At 42.1% G+C, this 22,697-nt stretch overlaps 1 protein-coding gene across 5 annotated transcripts in view; it reads right to left on the bottom strand.

Moving 5' to 3' along the window:
* LOC119746421 (piggyBac transposable element-derived protein 4-like) overlaps nucleotides 1-21,591 on the bottom strand; it is a 34,800-nt gene extending 13,209 nt beyond the window's left edge. The window contains exons 1-2 of one of the 5 annotated variants that reach the window (XR_005273741.1): nucleotides 21,543-21,591; nucleotides 6,085-6,195 (exon numbers count right to left, since the gene is read on the bottom strand). Coding sequence is in view for 1 of the 5 variants with exons in the window: in XM_038223379.1 (XP_038079307.1) it covers nucleotides 17,532-19,748 (2,217 nt within the window). In the remaining 4 variants the exon portion in view is untranslated. The other 4 variants (XR_005273743.1, XR_005273742.1, XR_005273744.1 and 1 more) reach the window with 4 other exon arrangements.
* Nucleotides 21,592-22,697: the final 1,106 nt, after the last annotated feature.

Here is a 22,697-nt window from a genome sequence, read left to right on the forward strand (position 1 = left end):
AACTGTCACCCTTTGTACCAGATTTTGAGCTTGCATACACAGAGACAACAATTTTGCTGAAAACATATAAAAAGATTACAAATATATTGCAAAAGAAGCGAGCGGGTACAAGAAACTGGTTTACTTGGTCTTAGCCATTTTGGACACCCTGTTCCTGAATCGGGTTACACACCTATGTTCCGACACACCTATGTTCCAACACACCTATGTTCCGATACACCTATGTTCCGACAGGGCGACACACCTTAGTTCCGACAGGGCGACACACCTATGTTCCGACAGGGTGACACACCTATGTTCCGATGCAACATATTCCTATTCCTATCCCTAACCCTAACCGGGAGTAACACAATCTTATGTGCGGGTAGTTGGACCATACATGTAGGGGTGTCGGAACATAGGGGTGTCTGAATATAGAGCAGTTACCCCTGAATCTTGGGCTCAAGTCACTAAGTTGGCAAATTGTTCCAAAACCATTTGCAACAACAGGAGGCAGAAAAACAAGTTCCCCAAAATAATACAAATGTCCCCTCCCATCAAACAGGGGTTAGAAAGGCTAATTCTTTGCCAGCAGAAACCCTGAAAGAGGGAGAGAGGATGGTGTTGACGAGACTTAGCCAGGGGGTGGTAGCTATGTACAGCATGTACCCCAATCACAGCATCCCCAGTCTTGCATGTTGTTTTTCAGAGCTAAAGCCTAAAGATCCCAGCAAGCTTGGCCAGCATCTGACACTGAGCATGAACCCCGATCCCTACATGTAGGACTCTCTATGTCAACAAGGTCTGGGCTCAAGTGTGGGAATCCTGAGGGCCAAATGCACAGCCAGAGGAACCTGGACCTACCTAGAGGGGGCAGACTAGACTACCCAGGGAGCAGCCCCTGGATAGGAGGTTAGGGGGCTAATTCGGCCACTTGGCAAGAGGGAATTTAAAACTCAGACTGAAAATGTATGAACATGTCTTATGACAAACCGCGTGGTTGTAAATGTCACAGAATCTTCTGTTTTGAACTATGTCAAAGCTAAATTAAAGAAGACTATTGTACTAATTTAATAGTGAACTTCCTTGCTACTGTAACACCTCAGAGCCAACATTCCCTCATAAAATAATGATTGACTGCAGTACCGGCTGCTGTATCAGATTCGAACCAGCCAGCCGATCTCGGTGGTCATGTGGTAAGATGTTTGCACTTGCACTAGTAAGCGGGAGGCTGTGGGTTTGAGTCCCACACAAGTGAGCTCGCAAATTTTTTTCTTGCAGGTCCTCAAACAACATTGAGTATTCAGTTTTTATGAAATCACATCGACAAAGGGATCTCAGAGCCAATTAATTAAGAACCAACAATAACAATCATAAACAGAAACACAACACACATAAATTAATTATCTCAATCTTGAAGTCCTCAAATTTGAACAAATGGGAGACTTTTACTACGCTTGACAGCAGCAAGTACACCGGTCCTTTTCAATTGTTTGCATCTTGTTTAAGCTAATGTGCGCATGTTCAAAATGATGCAAGCAACAGAAAAAAGGACCAGTGTGTTGGCTGCCACCAAGTGTCTCAAAAGTCTCCCACTGCTTGGGTAAGGTGTGCTCTAGTATAACATGGGTACCATAATGAATCAGTTAATAAGGCCATTGTGTAACACAGAAAGTCCCTTGCTACAGGATGTTCTTACATGATTGCATTTCATCGGATAATTAGCTCAAACTGTAATCAAAACCAAGCAGAAAGTGCCCAGCTGGTCCAGACAATCTGCAGTCATCACCAGGGTGCAATGGTCATTACTGTGGGAAGGTTCTCCTCCATGCTCAGACAGTAGTAATCTCTGATGATAATCAAGACAACTAAGTACATCAGGCATGCAACTGGGAAGTACCTAACTCAAAAAAGAGTTAATTTCAAGTTTAAAGAGACACACTGCAGTGTTTTTAAGTCTAAATGGCATACAAGAGAAGTAAAAGAGGAAATCAACTGATCTGAGAAAAACCTGCATGCCTGATACATTACTTCAGAGTCTAAAAATGATGGTCAGACGTTTCCGACTGTCAGGCCTACATGTAACTCTTTTTGTTTGAAAAAAAGTTACTAGATATGCTACATGTAAGTCTCAATCAAGTTTTGTACTTCTATATTCTAAGTCCACAAGGGTATTTGCATCTTGCACATATGACAGCTCAAATAATGCAAGAATGAACTTAACAGTAAAATAACTTGATAAGGCATAAAATAAAGTTGAGACATTTGATGTAGAGATGTCGCTCCTGAATGTAATGCGAACAAATAGGGCACCACTTTCAGAATCAAAAAAGTAAACCGAATTGACACAATGCAAAGGCTTGATACGACTGAAGGAGTGGTTAAAATGTGCAGAGACACAACAAAAGGCAAGGTGGTAATTGGAACAACTTGTGAAAAGTGGCTCAAGCAAAAACATGGATTGATTTGGGTCAACAGATGGCCAACTGTGTGACTTCCCTGAATAATTTGATCCACATTTTGTTTCCAGTAACTCAACACTCCTTCAAACAAAGGTCATTAAAATCAGAAACAATAATCTCTCTGTTCATTACTTCATTTCTTCTGGTTGATTTGCAAACTATGAATCAGAACTTTGGAACTGTTTCGAATTGAAAGGTTTCCGATTTCTCAAACAGGCAAACTATAGCATCAACAGGATCAAGACATGAACAAAATACTGAACATGATCCAGACATGAAAGCGGTCGCCTCTAACTGCTCCACAAAGGGGCATGTGTGTTTTTTAAACATGTCCTCAGCAGGTGCCGCTAGTTCCCCTCCCCCACCCCCTTCTGTCTGGACACCTGGGGTCCTGATGGGGTCACACACTGACTAATTACTGAGGTGTCTAGGACCCAATCTGGGACCAGTCTGTTTGGGTGAGTCACAATACCACTGTTATTTTGGGGGATTGAGAGTATTGTTTCTGTTTTGGTTGTGGTTTTGGAGGAGGGTGGAACTGCAGTGTTAATGACCTGGAGTGGATCATAGATTTCCATTTGCAGGCTAGCCACCTCGACCCCCTGTACATGAGGTTCCTGCCACTCCCTGAGGCAATACTGGTGTTTACTGTGTATTTTGTCCATTATCCTGTGTCTCTATAAATGTCTGGACTGTTATATTTTAAGCTCGACCATTTTTAAAGCTCTGGCAGGAGTTTCTACAAGTCACTTTTGGGTGTTGGTCGGTCGGTCGGTCAGTCCCCGAAAATGGACCCAAACATATTTTACCAAAATTGAGTAAATGCCATGCTGTGGTCAGTAAATGCACTCTAAACATTGTGCATAACAATGCGTAAAGTTAATTTGTCAACGGAGGCAAGATATGTGCAGTAATGTTATAGTCACATGGTATTTGCTGTAGTGGTTGGTATTTTCTGTAATCGGTATCCAGAAGGAGGAAATGAAAATTAATCAAAAGTATGGTGTTCCAGATGTGCCATCGGCGCCGCATTTTTCGCCAGAGCTTATTGTGCACTGGCACTTGTTAAGATTATGAAAGAACAATAACTTTTAACAAGAACGAAATCCCTGTTTTAATTGATTAGAAAGTTGTTGCTTTTTAGATTTCAAATGACATGTTTACGGCCCAGTGAGCTGTTTGATTTTTTCAAAGTCACCGTTGTTTTTAAATGAATAGGCCTACACATGCTCTGAATAATTTTGAAATTTGAATCATGACAATATATGAAAAATACAATGCCTCCTCTAAATGAAAAATGAAAGAAAAGTCTCTGCTTTCAGTTGAAGCGGAATTCACAACTTCCTGAAATGAAGCATCATTAGCTTTAAAAGCATCAAGCAAATTATGAGTTGCATTTACACATACAGACAATATAAGAAAAATGACATACGTTTAGTAGAAGCAGCATAAAAATAAACTTAATCTTACAGTACATTAAAAATGAATGCTGCAATTGTACTGTTTTGATAGTCTTGAGAACAATTCTGTAACCCTAACTCCTACTTAGTAGAAGACCATGTCCATCAAAATCCATCACTGACTCAGCTTCACATTTAATGCTTCAGGACCAAATCTGTTGAAATCCACCACTGGAGCTGGTGGATTTTGATGGACTTGGTGAACGAGGCTTATCTGCCAAAATCTCCCAAAATGAGGGAATGGATTTTGATGGAGTTGGTAAAAGGTTAGGGTAAACATGGTTGGGCTAATAAACCGGATTTGTTGTATGAGTAAGAGGCTATTGAAGACATGTGCAAGTCAGGGGAAAATGGGAAAAGTCAGAGTCATTATGAGAGAAATTCTTGAAAACAATGCCCTTTAATAACAGCCACGGGATCTGGCCAAACCTGGAGTCCATATGAACACAACCAAGACCCTGAATGTGACAAGGCCAGTTGGCTAGAGGTAAACGCTTGAGAAGTTTCAGCTGGCATGGGGTCCCTTAAAAACAATCATTACCCAACAGCTATTATCGTTGCTAAAAGGATGAAGGCTATTTTCTAATCAACTCCCCCTCCTACTCCCAGGTACTGGTGTGGTGTCTGGCTATCCAGGGCCAGGATAGAAAGGCAGCTGTCCCGCCCTGGTTTGCAAGAACAAAATAATTTGTGTCTTCCTTGCTCTACAATGAGAGCAAAGAACCAGTGCAACCAGTGCGCATTGGAATTGACATTGTCTGTGTGGAACACATTGTGCGCACACAGTGGAATACGGTAACTAGCGTGGTGGGGCCTTAGGGGGCCTCATTTTCTGGAGGGGGCACTCCAAAATTGTAGGTGGAACCATGGGGGGGGGGGCTGTGTCCTCCAACAGGCCCCCCCCCCTACTTACAGTGTACATGAGGATGGTTGGTACAGACCTGACTCAACTACACCAAGCTCAACAGTAGAAACGAACAATTAATATGTTATTATGCAGCCACTAAGCAATGCCTGTGCGCTGCTCGCGCACAGACGTCACCATGATGATGATGATGATGATGAGCTACTGAGCCCACAAGGCCCTGCAACCAGTTTTCATCCAAGAATGCAAAACCCAAATGTGATGCGATCAAGCTAAATGAGTCGTTTGTCGACCCCGGTCAAAATTTGGTTTATTACAGATTTGAAAAGAGCACAATCTCAGCATTACTGCTGTGAAAACTGCATCCTGATACCATCTTTAGTTAAAAAATTATGGAAATCGGAACACCAAGAAATGTGATGAAGTGATGTGATGAAGTGGCCCTATTTTGGCCTGTATCTCCAAATGAAAATTCCCGACAAACGACTCATGTACCGGTAGCTTGATCGCATCACAAATGTCTGCAAGAGACAAATGTATCAAACAGAACGTGCCTGGCAGCGTAAACAGTTGAACAACACAATGTAAAGTTGGAAATATATCAATATATCATGAATCAGCCATTTAAAGACATGGCACGATAACGGTAACAAAACAGGTACGGTAACAAAACATATTGCAACAGTCAACATCAATCTAATATGAACTTTCTTTCCTCTGAGATTCAGTAAAATGTACAGGTTACACTTGTACAGTGTGTTAAACTCTATGTGACCTCAGTACCCCAATAAAAATCAATCTTGCAGTGAAAAAGGAAAAAAAAACACGAAACTCGACTGTCTCAGAATTGCACCATAATCACTTTCAGGTGCCAATTTTGTGAAAGGAAAACATACAATTATCCACAAACTGTTTTGGAGAAAAGCAAGAGGAAAATGGTCATTTTAGTATTAGCCTCTAAAGAAAGCAATACAGTTCATTTGTAGTGGGGAAAAAAAGACGATAGAAAAGGTGTTTTTCTTGTGCAAATTATGGGCTTCTCTGCAAGGAAAGACCTCATTGCAGCATATGTCAAGAACAATTACATGTACAATAAGCAACAGGAATTTCTCGAGGTAAGAATTGGGCTTACTCAAAAGGAATAGTAACTTGTTTAGGCCAATGGTCCAAACTACAACTATGTGGATAGTATTTACATGTACATACATGTATAACTTTTATACTCCAACACCCAATGATAACCGAAATTGGCTTTCAAACAATTTGTTGGGGAAAAAATAAAGACTAAAAGAGAGTCATTTTTCTACTTACAACGTACTTGAAGTACCAGCTGTGGCTGACCACTGTCTGCTAGTATCACAGGATCAGGGAATTAGAGTGGAGGACATCAGTCTAGTGCCTCAACAGCTCTGCCTCCGAACTCGCATATCTGCAGGGCAAGAAAACAAATCAAGACCAATCATCTGTCAAATCAGATACAGGAACTGTGTGCAATTGGTGATTGATTGTCATTCAGGGGGAGCATAAAAATGTGTGTGCATGGAAGAGATGCCCCAGTTTACAGTGTGCATGTACCTGGTACCATTGTGCAAAAAGGTAGAGCTACATTGTACATGTAAGTCAGCGTACCGCGTCTAAGAAACTGCATCGGTGAAATATGGGCCCAACCACGACCTGTGTTCACTTAGTCGGGTTATGAAACTTCTAGCATGGCGCAAAGACGACAAAGTACTTGCACTTGCACTATGGATGCATCATATGACAGCCACACAGCATGAACTTTGGGTCCGAGTCTAATGCATCACAAAATTGCACGTCGACAACGTACAGCCCGATAATAGACTCAATGTAAATCTCTGCTGTCAGGTCTTCACACTAACTTGTGCACACAGTGTATGGAGTTCTGCTCAAACTGTCAAAGTCATCTCTAATTTCCTTAGAATCTACATGTACCACATCTCTACATGTACAGTACATACAATTTAGTGTCGCATCTCCCAAGCACAGTAGCAGTACAGTCGACAACCAATATCATTCTTTAAATCATTGATTTAATAAGATACCGGGCCTCTGTACCTAGACGACCAAAGTACACACTTAATAAATAATTAAATGCAATTTATCATTTCTGGCAATACAATACAAATTTGTAATACTACATTCGATATACATGTAATACGAACACTTGGGTATTTGCGGGTGGGATTACGTCAGCCTATGAAAGCATCTATTCATTTGCAGGCTAGTTTTCACTGGTTGCGATGAGTTAACATTCAGAAATCCAGACTCAAGAACTATTGAGTTTTAAGACAATAGGTCTGGGAACTAGACAAGGTATTAAAGTAAATAGCTCCCTGATAACATGATATCCGCACTCACCTATACACCATGTATGAACCTAATTAACACTAACAGAAGACATCATTCAAAAGCTAAATTTGCAACAATGTGAAGAAAACTAGAAAAGTACCAGCAATGCAGAAACAGAGTTCCTAAAACCCACTGCCTGTATTCACGTGTGATGTGGGCGCACTGATGAAAGCGATTTTCTCCGAATGCTGTGCTCGTCTGGCTGCACTTGAGCAGCAACATCAACAAAGCCCTGACAAGACGGAGCACTAGCAACAACAAACTGTGGGGCTGCCAGCCCTGCAGCGCAGACAGACTCACCGACTTGGCATCACTCCAGCTGGCTGTGGCTAGACAACCGACTTTGACATGCTAGACTTGTATCCAGTTACTTTGGTAATTTACATCCACGCAACTATAACTGGCTATAGGCTTTCCTTTTACAAGTCACAGTGGCGTAGCCAAGCACCTCCCCTCCCCAAATTCCCAGTCCCCCCCCCCCCCCCCCCCCGCACCAAAAACCCTTAAAGTTCCCGCTTGCTAAGGAAGTGTCTTTGTAAAGTTTATATTTTGTATTAAAGGGAATATACATCATTTGCTTTTGCTGTAATTTTCAGAAATGGATGGAATTGGGGGGTTGGAAATACCGGTATATTATAGTTACACTGACTTTTTTGAGGTTTTGGGTTAAAAAATGCTATAAAAACCAAGAAAAACAATCATTTTCCTGTAGTCTGGTTCCCTGACTCCATATAAGAAGAAACAGAGCAGTTTACATACATTGGGGAATCGTAAGGTCAGGGAACCAGTCTAGCTGGCTTGTACCCGTTCATAGGTGTGTAATCGATTGCAAACAAGTGCGATGGTCAATTGGGGCCAGTATTTGAAAAAAAGCCAATTTTTTTCCAACGCTGGTCGGCCGACCAGCGTTGGAAATTGATACAAAAATACCTCTTTTCTTGAAAATGACAGTATACCAGCTGCCATGATTTTACAGGATGCTTTACACTGTCATTCACTAACATTCCAGCAAGGTATTTCAAAATGATTTGGTAGTTTTATTTTTTGATGTTTGCAAATGTTGTATTTTCCCTTTAATGAAACAGAAGAGGAGTTAAGTTGACTATTTTTTAATCGATTCTATCCCCTTAATTCCCTTGAACCCCCCCCCCCCCTTCGAATTTGCAAAACCTAGGAATTTGGGGAAAATTTGTTGAGGGTCCGCCCTTGGTGCCACCCCATAACATGCTGGTGTCCCCCTCCCCTGACAAATCCAGGCTAAGCCACTGTTTGAAATGCACTCAGGTGACTGTGGCTACACTTCTACTCAATTTGACATCTCTCAAGCTTTATGCTAGACTTGTCACCAGTCTGACAATTTTCTCCCTGCAGCCGACCAATGCTCTACTCACCCCGCCACTTCAAATGCATCAAAGCGCAATTTTTGTTTATAGCTAGACTTGTATCCAGTCACTTTGATACTTGTCATACCTTGTGCTGTCCCTATGGCTCGACTTTGATCAGTCACTTTGGAAATTTCATCTCTCCAGTTGACTATGACAAGTCACTTTGACACGAATCCCCGCAGCTGGCTGTGTGGGCTTGACTTTACTTTGACACTTGGTATACTAGTTCAGACTAGACTTGATCAAGTCACATTGATACTTTGGATCCCTCCAAGTTGCCAACTGGCTGGGGTAATAATACCAGGGTAACCTGATGAGAGTGGTATTAAGGTTTGGCTACTTGACAAAATTAAAATGGGGAAGGTACATGACGATATGGTCATATTGGTAGAAACCAACTATGGCTTGAGGCTGCAGTAGAGAGATCAGCGGATAAGGTTCTGTGTTTGGGCTGCGAAACAGATCAAGTTATGCCGAGTTTATATGCGATGGTTTTTCTAATGAAAGAAACTACCTCTAGGCGCCATATGGAGACATGTATGTTTTTATATCTAATTTGGTTTTATATAAATTCAATAACTGAGGCACTTAGGTCAGCTTTGGGCCAAAAGAAGTAAGAGGATCATACGAGTCACTGATTCAAGTCCTGCAACCTTTATATGGTGCATATCTCAGTATCGGTAGTATGTGCACGTAATCCTTGCTGATAACCATTGTAAGATGGGGAAATTCTAACAACTAAGAAAATATCTTAAAATGCTTTCCCCATGGTTATTACAAAGCCTTAAAAAAAACACAACTTTATCATATCACAGTGTTCAACTATTAAGTCTGGCCACTGAGGCCTGAGGGAACTGCTTACTGAGATTTCAAGGGAGATAACCAATGAGTTTGAATAGTGCGATGCAATTGCAGATCTTTCTCACCCAAATCAGCTTTTACAAGACTTGTCTGAGTCGAAGTCAAGCCTGAGCAATTATGTCCGCACACTAGAGACCAACACTTCATTCTTGACATTAAATCTGCGGTATATTGCCTATAACTTTGGATTCCAAACTTTTATTATTATTATTTTCCCCCTGAGGCATTCCCAAGTGATACCGAGGAATCCAGGTACCTACCCCTTGCCTGCCTATGTCAGAGGGTCAAGGCAATCCTATTGTCCCCTCAGATGTGGGGCAGTATACAGCCACATCCCATGGGTTCAATGGGGGTCAAAAAGGCCCAGCAGGGGCGCAGAACTTGGGAGACTTTGGTGACCCACTGTGGGTCTCCGACTGGTGTCTTTTTATAAAAAGACATGTTATCTGATTGTGCCTTTTTTATAAAAAGGTTATGTTATCTGATTGACCAAAGGTAATGGATGTTTAAGTGGCGAGACTGACAGCGGAACTGGGATAAAACTCACTTCTGAGGTCTATTCATGGCAAAAAAGTGGTAGGACTACTATAAGTTTGGCGAGTCAGGTTGGCGTAGCGGTACTTTCCTTGCCTTCCACTACTGTGACCCGGGTTCGAATCCCGCCTGGGCCAATATGTGGATTGGGTTTTCAGTCCCTACCTGATTCCGTGGGTTTTCCCCAGAATATTCTTCTGGGCTTTTCCTCCCACCTCTAAAACTGTAACTTCTTCTCATTGTCTTCTCTCCACAGGTTTCTTCAGGCTTGCGAGCTACAGTGCCCAGGGTGCTTTCGAGGAATCCTCGGTTTCATTACCAGAAATGATTAATAATAATCATAAAGTTTGAAGAATAACACTAAGAGTGAGTATGACATGACCTCAGCACCCAGAATGGACAGAGTCAAGATGTGAATTTCGATGCAAGTCTTACATTTCCGAGATCCGGGAATAGCTTGTCACAATCCAACATCACATAACGAATGCAATACAAGGATTGCTATGGCCGGGCTCCGTGCGCGATTAAAGTTAGGGCGCTTGTTTACCACTTTCGCTTGCGCGTTCGCACGCTTATGGCAGGCGTATGGTTTGTATGGGTATGGCGCGTATGACTTAATTCTGAATGTGCATAGTACGACTTAATTCTGAATGTGCATAAAGCCATCGTGGCTTAGAGCGTGAGCATCATGCAGGTGTCGTCGGCAGTGTGTTCGAATGTCTCTCCCAGTGATCTCCCCCAACTTTTTTGCCGTTGAGGGGGTACTTGTGCACGGAGCCCATTGGATTGTTTTGAATTTGGAATGAATCACATCATGCACAAGCTAAGTGCAATGCTAGTTAACAAAGCTGCATTTAAAAACATACAACTTACAACAAGGCACTCTTAACGCCACACATTCGCAAACTCTAGGCAGAGCCAACATTTAACAAGAAAAGCAGACCTGAAGGCATTTCAAACCTATTCCCAATTCATTTTCACCCAAATCGGACGGACCAACTTCATGACTTACAGAAGTCTGTTTTGCTAGAAATCCTAACGAAATTATAGTCCTTAAATTGCAGCACTGATGTATTCAACTTTGTAGCGATGGCTTTGCTGATCACTGCAGAATTTGAGAAGGATATCAGTGCAGTCCCCAAACTAGCATAAAACTCAAACACACCAGGGGAGGAGAGAGAATATAAAACATTTGGCACAACCAGAAACTGGGTTTCACGGGGTGAAAGGCTAAAGTCCGGGTTTGTTCGCTCCGAGAGAGCCAACCAGCCTTATACTGATGGAATGAAAGTCAGATCCCGGGAGTGTGATAGGAAACGTGCTGGGTAGCACAGGTGATGAATTCTTTATAACCGATGCCAAAGTGGAAGCAAAAGGAAAAAGGGGTGACAAAAATATGCAGGATTTACAGCACGCGACAAAACCAAGCTGTTTTGATCTTGGCACATGTTTACTCCGACGACCCCAAATTCGAGTGATTTATATGGGCGAATTTCCTGCCAGGTAATTTTCATGTGGCAACCAAAAAAAAAATTGTTAAGCTGTGGTGTAATCCATCATTTATTTTAATGGTGGTCATATTTTAAAGTTTTCCAAATTGGGTGGTGGTTTTTCTTAATTGGTTTGGGGTCGTTGATGCATTCTTTCCATTCATTGTGTTCTACAAAAACAAGTTATTTACAAAACATTTTGGCAGACTGGCAGTGCAATTTTTGGATGTACATTGTACATTATAGAAACTTATTAACTTTCCAGCTATTTAAGCAGTCACATACAGTCAAAATTCACTTCCACTTCCGCAGCTATACATGTGTACTTTTAACAAAGGCTAGTCACCAGCAGTCAGATCATATGTTCAGCAAATACCTTGTCTTGTCAAACTGGGTCAACCTTCAAAGCAGACAAGTTGTGGTCACAGCTGTTTTATCACTGTCCTGGAGTCAAAGCATAGCTGTATCAAGCAGTCCAAGGCAGTCAATCCTGCTTTATGTGGGCTGGGAACTCTTGAGGGTTGAAAACAGTCACTTGATTGATTTTGACTGCAAGGACAACTTGGCACAGAATGTATGTTTGCATAGAAGCGTCAATACGAGAATAACTATGTGCTAGGGGCCCTTGGCAATTTGCCCAAGCCGAAGGCAAGGACTTTTATCTGCAACCACGCCCCATGCCAGTTTTACTCCGACGACCTCCACTTTGAGAAATTTGTAAAGTAAAAAAAAGGGATTTTCTTTCAGTATTTGAAAGAAAGAAAAAAAAATAACAATACTCATAATTTTCCAACAATTTTTGTTCAACAATTTTACCTCATGTCTTTTTTACACCCCTATGGCCACGTCTATGTGCCGCACTGAGGAACATTTTGTAGAGATTCGCATGCTCGCTGCGCATACTGCGTGATGTGGTGCAGAACACAGCGGTGCAGGAATAAAGTGCTTAAAACCAGCCTTATTTTATCAGCAGTTTCAAACCACCCACATAACAGGTTCTCAACCAATAGGAATGGGTAGTCTTAAGCCATGTTTCCATTGGACTTTTTCCTCTGCGGCCGTGCAGAAACTTTCCACGACATTCCTTCGCACGAGTCTACCACACGTTCCCATCTGGACACCGACAGAACGTTTACTCGCCGTAGAATGTCACATATTGCGGGCACTGTGCACAATAACCTTTTACCTTGGTGGATAATTTTCGCACGCTAAAATAGTCAGCTACTTGACCGATAGTGTGGAATGGGGAAAATGACCTTCATTATCAAGACGGTGCGTACCGTTACGTACTCTTCTAGTTCGTGCCTACCAATACTGTTTCCATTTGACTTTTCAGCAGAAATTTTCCGCGGCGACATTCGGCCTGGTAGTTTTACATCACGGTCGCAGTACATTGACAAGCGGGTTAGTTTACCATCTGTCCCTCCGTCCCCATTGGACTTAATTTTGTCATTCTACAGGAAAGTCGTGGTAGTTAACCCAAAAAAAGTCCAATGGGCACATGGCTTTAGGTACACATTTTTAAAAATAATATTTAAGGATAATTTCAAGGAAGTGCATTACAAAAGTTTAAACGATTTCACTACTTTTGACTCGACCCTCGAACGAACTCAACAAAGTGTACTCCAAATGTTTCTGTGCACGGTGCTGTTGTTCTGTGCACGAGTACATTCATCCATTAAACACCCCCCCCCCCCCCCCACAAGTTTTGCAAAGTCAAACACAGCTCTTGAGTACACAAATGTATTGACACAGGCTACGTCAATGTTTTCCCTGAATTTGTCCTGACCCCGTCTGCCCTCAGAGTCCACACTTTCCGAACAATGTTGAAGTTTTATGAAAACATTGGAGGCTTGCTTCCAACCACTCAAGTACATGTTGTCGCACATGTAAAATGCACTTCTAGTGTTTTTCTGGTGTGACAGTGCACAGCTCTTCCTGGATGAAGTCAGTGTACATTGTATAATCGGGCATTTTATCATTCTAGTCACAGAAATCCGCTGGGCTAGACCTTCCAGATGAAACAATCAGGTTGGCCGGTGGGGGTGAGGGTGGGCGTGGGGGCAGGCGAAGAGTGGGGGTGGGGAAGAGTAGGATGGGCCGGGGTGGGAGTGGGGGAGGGCTGGAGGTGGGGGTGGGGGATGGCTGGAAAAGGGAGGGGGGGTGGGATGGGGAAATGGGGTGGGGGAAAGGAAGGTGGGGCAGCAGCAGATCAAGAAATCAGATGAGGAGATTATTTATGCATGCTGAGTGTTCTCTTTAATTCTTTAAGCCCTCATTGGACGGTTGCCATGTTTATTATTCTTCTTTTTTTTTTACAAGATACCAGTTATTTGCCATCAAATCAAACAACAAAGCTCAAAGGACAGTACACTGAAATTGACAATAAAACAAGACAAACTAAAAAAGATGACAAACTGAAAAAGCAAACTTAGTTACTGTAGCCTAAAGACATTCAGTTTCAAAAAGTTAAAACTAAAAGGAAAACACTAAGAATTGCAAACATGTAAATCTTACGATCGATAATTATCATCAATAACTCTTAGAAGTACATGTATATCATAAAATACGACACCATCAAATAAACATCACAAACACAGAGAAACCAGCACTTCCACCAGACTGGACAGACAGACTGATCAGACCGGTCAACAAACAGTTGTTTGTCTGTCTGCCAAGAAAGACAAACAACCCAAGCAAAAAAAAAAAGCATTGGGGGAAAATAGTGCAGGCAAGTTAAAAAATAAAAAAAAAAAACCACCAAAACCAATCAGGTATTCTAAACAATTTTTTTTTAAAAATATTATAGCACTTTCTGGTCATGTTTTCCTTTTTTCAAACAGATTTCAACTGCATGCAGAGTAGACAAAGTATAAATCTGAACAAAGGATGGTTGAACTTGCAGGCCGGAAAAACAGCCCAACCCAAAACAAAACATACACCAAGGGATCCTTACAGTACACAATATTGCTGCATTACCAGAAAAATAAAATGGGTGACTGATTTTGAATAGCCAGCCATTGTCAACTGATCCCTCTGTTTGAAATGACCTTGCAGTACACGATATATGTTTTTTAAAGTTAGCTAAATTAAGACAACCTGATTACACAAACACAAAAGGTTGTTGCCCAACCCAGTCTAGAGTTTCTGCTAGAAGGTACAAGGCAAGGGGGTTAGATTTCCCCCCAAACTGGATTATTAAGTTACTTGGGTGTCTGGGCGATACAGGCAATTCACAATGCAGTGCGTCACCAAGAGTTTGCCGCGGAGAGTTCATTTTTCCCAATGCATTTTGGGAGATAATTTTGTAAGCGTATACATAATTCGGGTATTCATTTGTCCTTTTCTTTGCTTTTTATCAATATGGTGGGTTTTTTTGGCAAGGCTTGCGCCCCAATCTATAACAAATAAGCTCAAGTTGTCTACCGACACTCATTCAAATGGGCCATGTTTTGTTGATCGTAAACTTGAAAAATGGACTCTCCATGGCAAACTCTTGGTGGCCAGTTGCATTGTGAATCACCCAAATTGAGCTGGCTGGGGATATTAATGGACTCCGTGCATGAACAATCGATGGCGCTCTGTGACCGCTTTAAAGGGCCTCAATGGGTGAGAAACACTGCATGCGAGTACTTTTGCATGACTGCTGATCACCATCGGCAATGCATTCGAATGTCCCTTCCGATGGTCTTCCTTAACTTTCCATTTGTGGCCGTTGAGGGGGTACTTGTGCACGGAGTCTATTCCACTATGCATTACAGAGTAGGGCCATTCAATTAGAAATGTCTTTGCAAAGACAAAATAATGGAAAATGTTATACAAACTTTAATAAATAAACTTAAATAAATGTAGCATTTTATACGGCCCACAACATTTAACTCTTTCAGTGCCAAACTCGTACATGTACGAGGTACATTTGTTAGTACAATAGCGCCAACCTCGTACATGTACGAGGTAATGTTCATACTTAAAATTGCCAAACCTCGTACATGTACGAGGTAGAGTAAATACATACATGTTATCAAAAGGGGGCGCTCTCGCTCTTTCTAATGGTACCATTTTCATGCATGTACAACCTGTATTTATTTTTTCATTCGAGTTCTTGCGAAAAAATTTGTTAACCTTAAGCACTATTTCACGGCGTTTGTGTGCTAACGGTCGCGCATGCATGGAGATCTCTATTGTTACGTCACTAAGTTAAGCAAATTTTTCCTCTGAAGTAAGAGTGCCTTTTGCTGTGCTTATGCTTACGGTCTCCATGAAATAGACGGAGGCTCTGTTAGCAGAAAATCGTGTGCTTAGCAGCGCCGTGAAATTGGGCCCTGTTTTTACGGTCAAAAATTTCGGGAAACACGCGGCATGTATCACTCCAAATACGAGTAGTGCGATCTCAAAATGAACTCTTGAACACAGAAAATACATACACAGACAAGCTAGATCAATTCTGTAAATTAACTTGCAAAAATGTTCTTTCTCCATCGGTGTTTTCTTGGCATTTTTACGATGTCGAATCCGACCAGTTGACATTGGCCTGCACTGCTAGCGCGCTATTGGTCGCATAGCTGTGGACTGGTTACCGCATTTTCATCATGTCTTCTAAATTGGCCCCTGGGCGGCGCGGCGGGAACCAGTCGTCGCCACGTGATTATAGTCACCGTGACATCGAATTGCGAAGTAGTTATATCCCGAAGCAAATTTGTAAAAATAACGGAGGTTTCTTTTGAAAAAAAGCGAATGTAAGTAAGAAAACATATAAATACAAGCATTTTTTGATGCAAAAGGGTAGTTGAGAGGTATTTTGTGAAGACAGAAAAGACAACAAGATTTAATTTTATTTATTCAATTTTTTTTTTTTTTTTTTTGAATTGCTGATAAAATTTTTAGGGTCGCAGCCTAAAAATAGGGTCGGTCGGGTAACCGGAAGCAGAACTATTCTTTTTTTTGGCCTAATGATTGTATGTATGTATTTAACTAGATTCCACACCTGACTCCTCACTTTTTGTTGGCATGGTTGTGATCTTCATAGGAACTTCCGGTGAAATCGGATAACCTATTCGGTTTGAGAAAAATTTAGTATAACCGGATTTTGAAATCTTTGATTTCTCCCACCACTAATGTTAAAAGGAAAACGTTGATGATCCTGTCCAAGCGTTGGCTTATTTACAAAAAACACAATGTTTGCAAAACTTTGCATTATAAATTTACATGTACACTTGAGTAAAAGTTTGTATGAATTCTCCTGTTTTACATGCAGTACCGGTATTCTTTTGCTGTTTAAAAATACGCTACATGTATCTGAAACGTTCACTATCTGATGTTCAAAATGTGTTTCCCCAGGCACGCTTCAATTTGAACTTATGTATTCCTGAATATCACAAAGAAAATAAACATACTGGTCACAAACACGACAGGGAGATGATCCTCCCTTATTCTCATCTCAAAATGGAGGCAGGATTAACTTTTTGCTCAGTGGAAGTTAAAAGTTTGTTGTCTAAACGTGTGTTTTTGCTATACACGTGTACAAAAATAAAATAAATAGTAGATAATTATACTGGTATGTTTTGACTGAAATAAGTCACTGCGTGTATTTCAAACATTTTCCTTTTCTCTAATTTTTCTTACCTAAAGTTGCTTTTCCCATGCTCTGTTCGATTTTCATCCCCCCCAAAAACAGATTCCTTTTCTCATTTGCAATTTTTTTTTTAGTAATACAAGAGTTGTTCACTTCTGAATGCAACATCCACCAAAAAAATCTACATCTAAATCAAAAAATTATATTAAATTACTACTGTGGTTCTCGGACTCAGCCCACAATCAGTAACGATAATGTACAGACCATGAGCCAGTCTGCTCGCAAAGTGGATCTGTTTGTGCTTAAAACAAAATCTTTTTTTCGGAAGGTTGCAGACATCCCCCCAAAAAAGGGGAAAACAGAGAGGTTTTTGGTAGGAATGTAGCATGCAGGTTGAATATTGATTTTTTTTGGAAGAGCAAGAAGAATGCAACTTGAATTACATCTGAACTTTTCATTTTTCTTCTGATATCTTCTTACTATTTGACTTCTTTTATCTTTTCCCCTCTATTTTGAGGGATTTTCCCCCTTTTTTCATGAGGCAGTGGTACGTTCATTCAGCAGTGTGAAACTCCAGAAAGCATTTTCCACGGCAGAGATGGATATTACAGGATGTGCACCCAGAGCGAGTGGTCACGTGATGTCCCTTGGTTGTTGTCCGTCCTTTTCGACGGCACTGGACGCACATCTTGGCAGCTTTCACGGGCATGCGGATGGACTGGTGGATGGGCCCATTGATGCTCGGAACTGGGGCGAGCTCAAGTTGCTGATGACACCGGGTGGAGCCCTCAGAGAAGCCAGCGATGAGCTTCTCGGCTATCTCAACGGTAAAGAGTCGGTGGGTGAGGGGAACGACGCGTGGCTGTGCCTTCACGTTTGCCTTGTAACATATCCAGGCGTTCACTCGGGCCACGTCGACAAGGAAGTACATGATTTTCTTCCACCAAGCCATGGACTGTCGGCTGCAGGTGTGGTACCCACGAAGCTGGTCAGCTTTGTCAACACCTCCAATGAACTGATTGTAGTCCATGGCATGGGGAGGAGCTCGTACTTCCTTCTGGCTGGATTTCTTCTCTCCCTTCTCTCGGATGTTCCTGGGCAAGAAGTCGGTTGCCTGGTTGCGGAAGCCCTGGTGACACGTGGATAGAAAGGTGAGGATCTTGGTGTCTCGCCATAGGACCACAGTCTGCTGTCCCTTCTGCCGCGAATAGATGGTGCCTCGCGGCGTTTTGGCCATCATCTCCATGTGGCGGTACCGGGTGGGGTTGACGACTGGATTGGTGCTGAAGTCATCAGGAAGGCCCTTTGACACTCGTCTCACAGCACCGCACATGTATGTCCTCTTTTCCAGTAGCTCGGACGCAAGGCCAGGTGAAGTGTATGACTTGCTGCAATACAGCTGGTGGTACCGACCTACAAAGGGGTCCATTGTTTTCATGACGACATCTTTCATGTTTTTGTTGGACTCGCTGTGAACCATCATATGAAGGGTGTATCCAGTGTTGGGATCGCAGATGGCGTGGATTTTAAACCCTATCCTGCCCGGTTTCAGAGGCAAGAAAAACCGCTTGACGCCAGACTTGCCTCCTTTGTACTTGGTCGTTGCTTCGTCAAGTGTGAGCTCCTTGCAAGGGTTGTAGTTGTCAAGGCAGAGCTTGTTGACAGTGTCCCAGATGTGCTGGAGACGGTACAGTGGATGGTTTTTCATGTACAAGTTGCGATTTTGCTTGTCTCTGATCTGCTGCGGCCCTTTGAAGGGATTAGCACAGGCCAAGACCTCTGATAGCATACTGAACCTGTTCTTCATCATAGTGCGCTTAATTTTGGGGTTCATCAGGGAGTCCCTGGTTGACCAGTCATCGTCGGCGTTGCTGTTGCTGTGAACGCCCTGAATCATCCTGATGCCAAACCACGCTTTGACCTCCTCGGGCGTGGTCTTTTTGCCAAAACGTGGATTAGCACCCCCATTGATGTTTGTCCAGCGAGCCATCTTCTTGAACAGATCCAAAGGGAAGAATTTTAGAAAGTACTTCAGAGGGTCGTCGTCCTCCGGACGCTCAAAGGCTGGACCGTACGGCTTCCTGCCCTCAAACTCATGAACAGGAATTGTGGTCAGTTCCCTGGTCCAACCACGGCGGTCTTTGCGGTACTGAGGCTGCTGATAGTGACCTGGCTCAATCGGGTCATCATCGGAGGCTGGGTCAACTCCCTCGTGCTTCTGCCTTTGAACCCTCTTCCGCGGGTATGCACCATGTTCTTTAACTCCCGATGCGATGAGACCAGACAGCAAGTAGTCATCAGTAAGGATCCTAGGGCCTGATGAAGAATACGTGTTATCTTCTTCATCGTCTGATGAGGTGATACTCGGTGATACAAAGTCTTCAGAGGGGAGCTCCACATCTGTTGAGGAATCCTCATCACTTGACTGATACATGTACCCGCGTTTTTCTTCACCATCATCATCATCATCATCCTCATCATCACCACCATCCCCATCACCACCATAATCATCATCACCACCGAAGAAGTCCATGATGTCTTCCTCCTCCTCTTCACCATCCGGCTTGTCTTTCAGAGCCGAAATCAGGCCAGACATGAACATGTAAGACGTCGACGGCTGGTCTTGGTTGCCTTCCACTCTCATCCTTTTTTCTGGCGGTGCTGCATGTAGCTCTTCGCTTGAAGTTGGAGTTCCTGCCATCTCCACTATTTTTCCCCCGGTCTCCTTCGCCTCATGTGCACCACCAGCATTCTCAGCCATTTCTGCCATGCTTGCAGATAGATTTCTGGCTCTCTAACTCTTCAAATTCTGTCACAAAAGATGGGCGAGACACAAAGACTGCCTTCAATTCTGGCTAGTAGAAGCAATGACTGCCTTTACTGCAGTCTGGTCTGTACCACTGATTTCAAGGATGAGCAGCAGGAATCTTGCACTCTCTGACAATTTACAGTTCCCTTTTTAATGATCTGTTTCACTTCTGTACTTCTTTTGAAATAGTGTTACATATCATATAATTATCAATGGACAATTTCTAACAATGACACTGCTAATGATTATCATTAAAGTACCACACATTGTCACCAATTCCCTGTACTGTAATGGAACATGCCGTTTTACAATCAACATACAATGGCGCCCACAGCTCTTATCAACACACACAGGGGTCATATCAGCCACTGCCAGTTACTCAGCAGTGTAGAATTACACCCTGCTTGGCCAAAACCATTCAGCACACAGGCAGGGCCTTGCAGCTGGATAATCAATCACCCATAGCCACAGCATGTGTGACAGTGAATCAACTAACATAAACAGGGCCCAGCCAGTCTTTGTGCTCCTTCATACATTATGCATGCGTGAACATATCTGGTACATGGGTTCATGTATTTGTGTGGACATAGATTTTTTAACAGTTACAGACAGTCACTTGATCGGGAAAGCTTTATCAAATTGTGTCACTTTGTGTAGGAGGGTTTGTACTGTACAATGTATATCAAGAGTAGGAATCTATTCACACACAAGGCTACTACAATGTACATGAACATGTGCTGGTACATACTGTGCATGTATGCTTCACTTGGACCAAGTTTGTACATAAAAACCTACATGTAAATGATATAATTCAGGGCTAATCAAGAGTACATGTACAGTACATGCAGTAAAGGAGGTGTGTATATTGCCACAAGAGGGCTCTTTCCAATACATGTATTTTAACCATGGAGCTATGATTTTAACACAGTATACCGGTAGGTGCAGGCCAGTAAATTATAGGCCCAAAATTGCCTACGCCGGCCAAATCATGATTTGTTATACATGCCCTCAATTTCTTGCTACAGGCCTTTTAGAGTATTTTGTGAACCATAAACTTGAGGGTGTATAAAAAAAGATGGGTGGCAGCCGTGCATTATAGGACTGCGAGGTCGTACAATGTTTTTCTGTGAAATTCGGATGAAATTGGGCCCTAATATTGTGATATTCTGCAATGGAGCAAAGGCATCATTTTTCAAAATGGAGATGGGCAACAACAGGACTACTTTTTAGAGTGGATCATCTCTGGATGGAATTTTCCCCCTGAAAATCATCTGACTTTTCCCCGAAAATTGAACAGAAAAATGAAAAATGATGGATTAAGCTTTAATCCGATGTGTGTCTCAAACACCTTGGAGAGTTGTGAGCATTTTTCCTGATCTTCAGAAGTGGGGGTATCTAACAATGAGGTCTAGGGCAGTTTATTTGCTGGTTTGCATCCTATATTGACAAGCAATCTCACCTTTCACCTATTGGCCGAAAAAGTGAATCCAAATGAAAATAATCAATTAAAATGTCCTGTGCAAACATGCATTTTGAGCCATGCTGTTACCGGTACTTGGGTCAATATTGGTCAAGTGACCCATTGGTATGTTGAAAGTATACCAGGGGAAGTGGAAGGAAACTTTGACTGTTTGTGACCTTTTAAACAGCAGGGGGGGGGGGGGTTAACCCATTCAAAAAAATAATATGAACCTTTAATCCTCCATACGTGCAAGCTAAAATATGCAGTTTCAAGTGGAAATTTGATGTACTTACATGTATTTACCAACACAGCCTTTCAGCTTTCAGGTAGGCAAACAAACTCTGTGAATTTAAAGAAAGGAACAGTCCTAACAATAAGTAACAGTAAATTTGTTTATGTATACATGTATGTATGTATGTTCATATTCACCCTAACATCTTGACTTAACAATTGATGGCTTGCATGGATAGGTGCATACAATATACATGTAGACCAAGTAGCAAGTTATAAATTATCCAATAAAACAATTAGACCATGGGGTGTGAAAGGTGGGTGAGCTTGATAGATTGCAACAGGTTGCTGCACTTGCTGTCAAGCCGCATGGGTTGATCTGTTCAGCTCAGGTGTGATGCCATTATTCATTCAATTAAGCAAATGTAATCATGAGCCAACCTCAAACTGAACATAAAAACAGACTGGAACAGGAACTGGACCTTCAACTTCTGCAAAACAGTATTCGTGCTCTGTCATCTGAACTATCGTATCCAGCCCGCTGTCAGACGTCTCCATTAATCTCCATTCTAAAAAAATAGCTCATCGACAAGTACGTGCTGTACACACATTTTTAACTACTCTCAATTTGACGGGAACCAGTATTCACTTCCATCGTAAATACATTTACAATGTATATGAAAATCATATACAAATATACGTATTAAACATGTATTAAAGGGACACTAGGTCCTGGAACAGCCCAATTGGGCTACAAAATGCGCTTTGAGCGAGATGATGTTAATCGGAAATAACATTTAAAAGTAGGATACAAACATCCACACAACCATCCTTTCAAAACTGGGCGTTTTTGTGTTATTCCTGTATTATGCATGCGAGAACGAATTTCGGGGTCCACTTTTGCGACCCCATAAATTCAAGCTGTTTGGATGCTAGTTGTGATTTCATTCGCAAAGTGTTCGCCTTTTGCGGACGTTGAAGAAACCATTTTTTTGGCATTGGTGATTGGTCACCGCTGTTCCCGAGACGCACAATGATATCGTACACTGAGAAAGACACAAAAAACGTATTGGTACTCCGTCATGTCCGATGTAAACAAGCGGGTTTTTATCGTCTTTTCTCGGGAATGGTAAGACATTAGGTTGGTTTCCTTTCAATTTCAACCAGATGTTTAAAATAGGCGAAGTAAAAACAATCCAAAACATAAAATAATCGGG

The sequence above is a fragment of the Patiria miniata genome, unplaced genomic scaffold (genome assembly GCF_015706575.1).
Source record: "Patiria miniata isolate m_02_andy unplaced genomic scaffold, ASM1570657v1 HiC_scaffold_7, whole genome shotgun sequence".
NCBI classification, from domain to species: Eukaryota; Metazoa; Echinodermata; class Asteroidea; order Valvatida; family Asterinidae; genus Patiria; species Patiria miniata.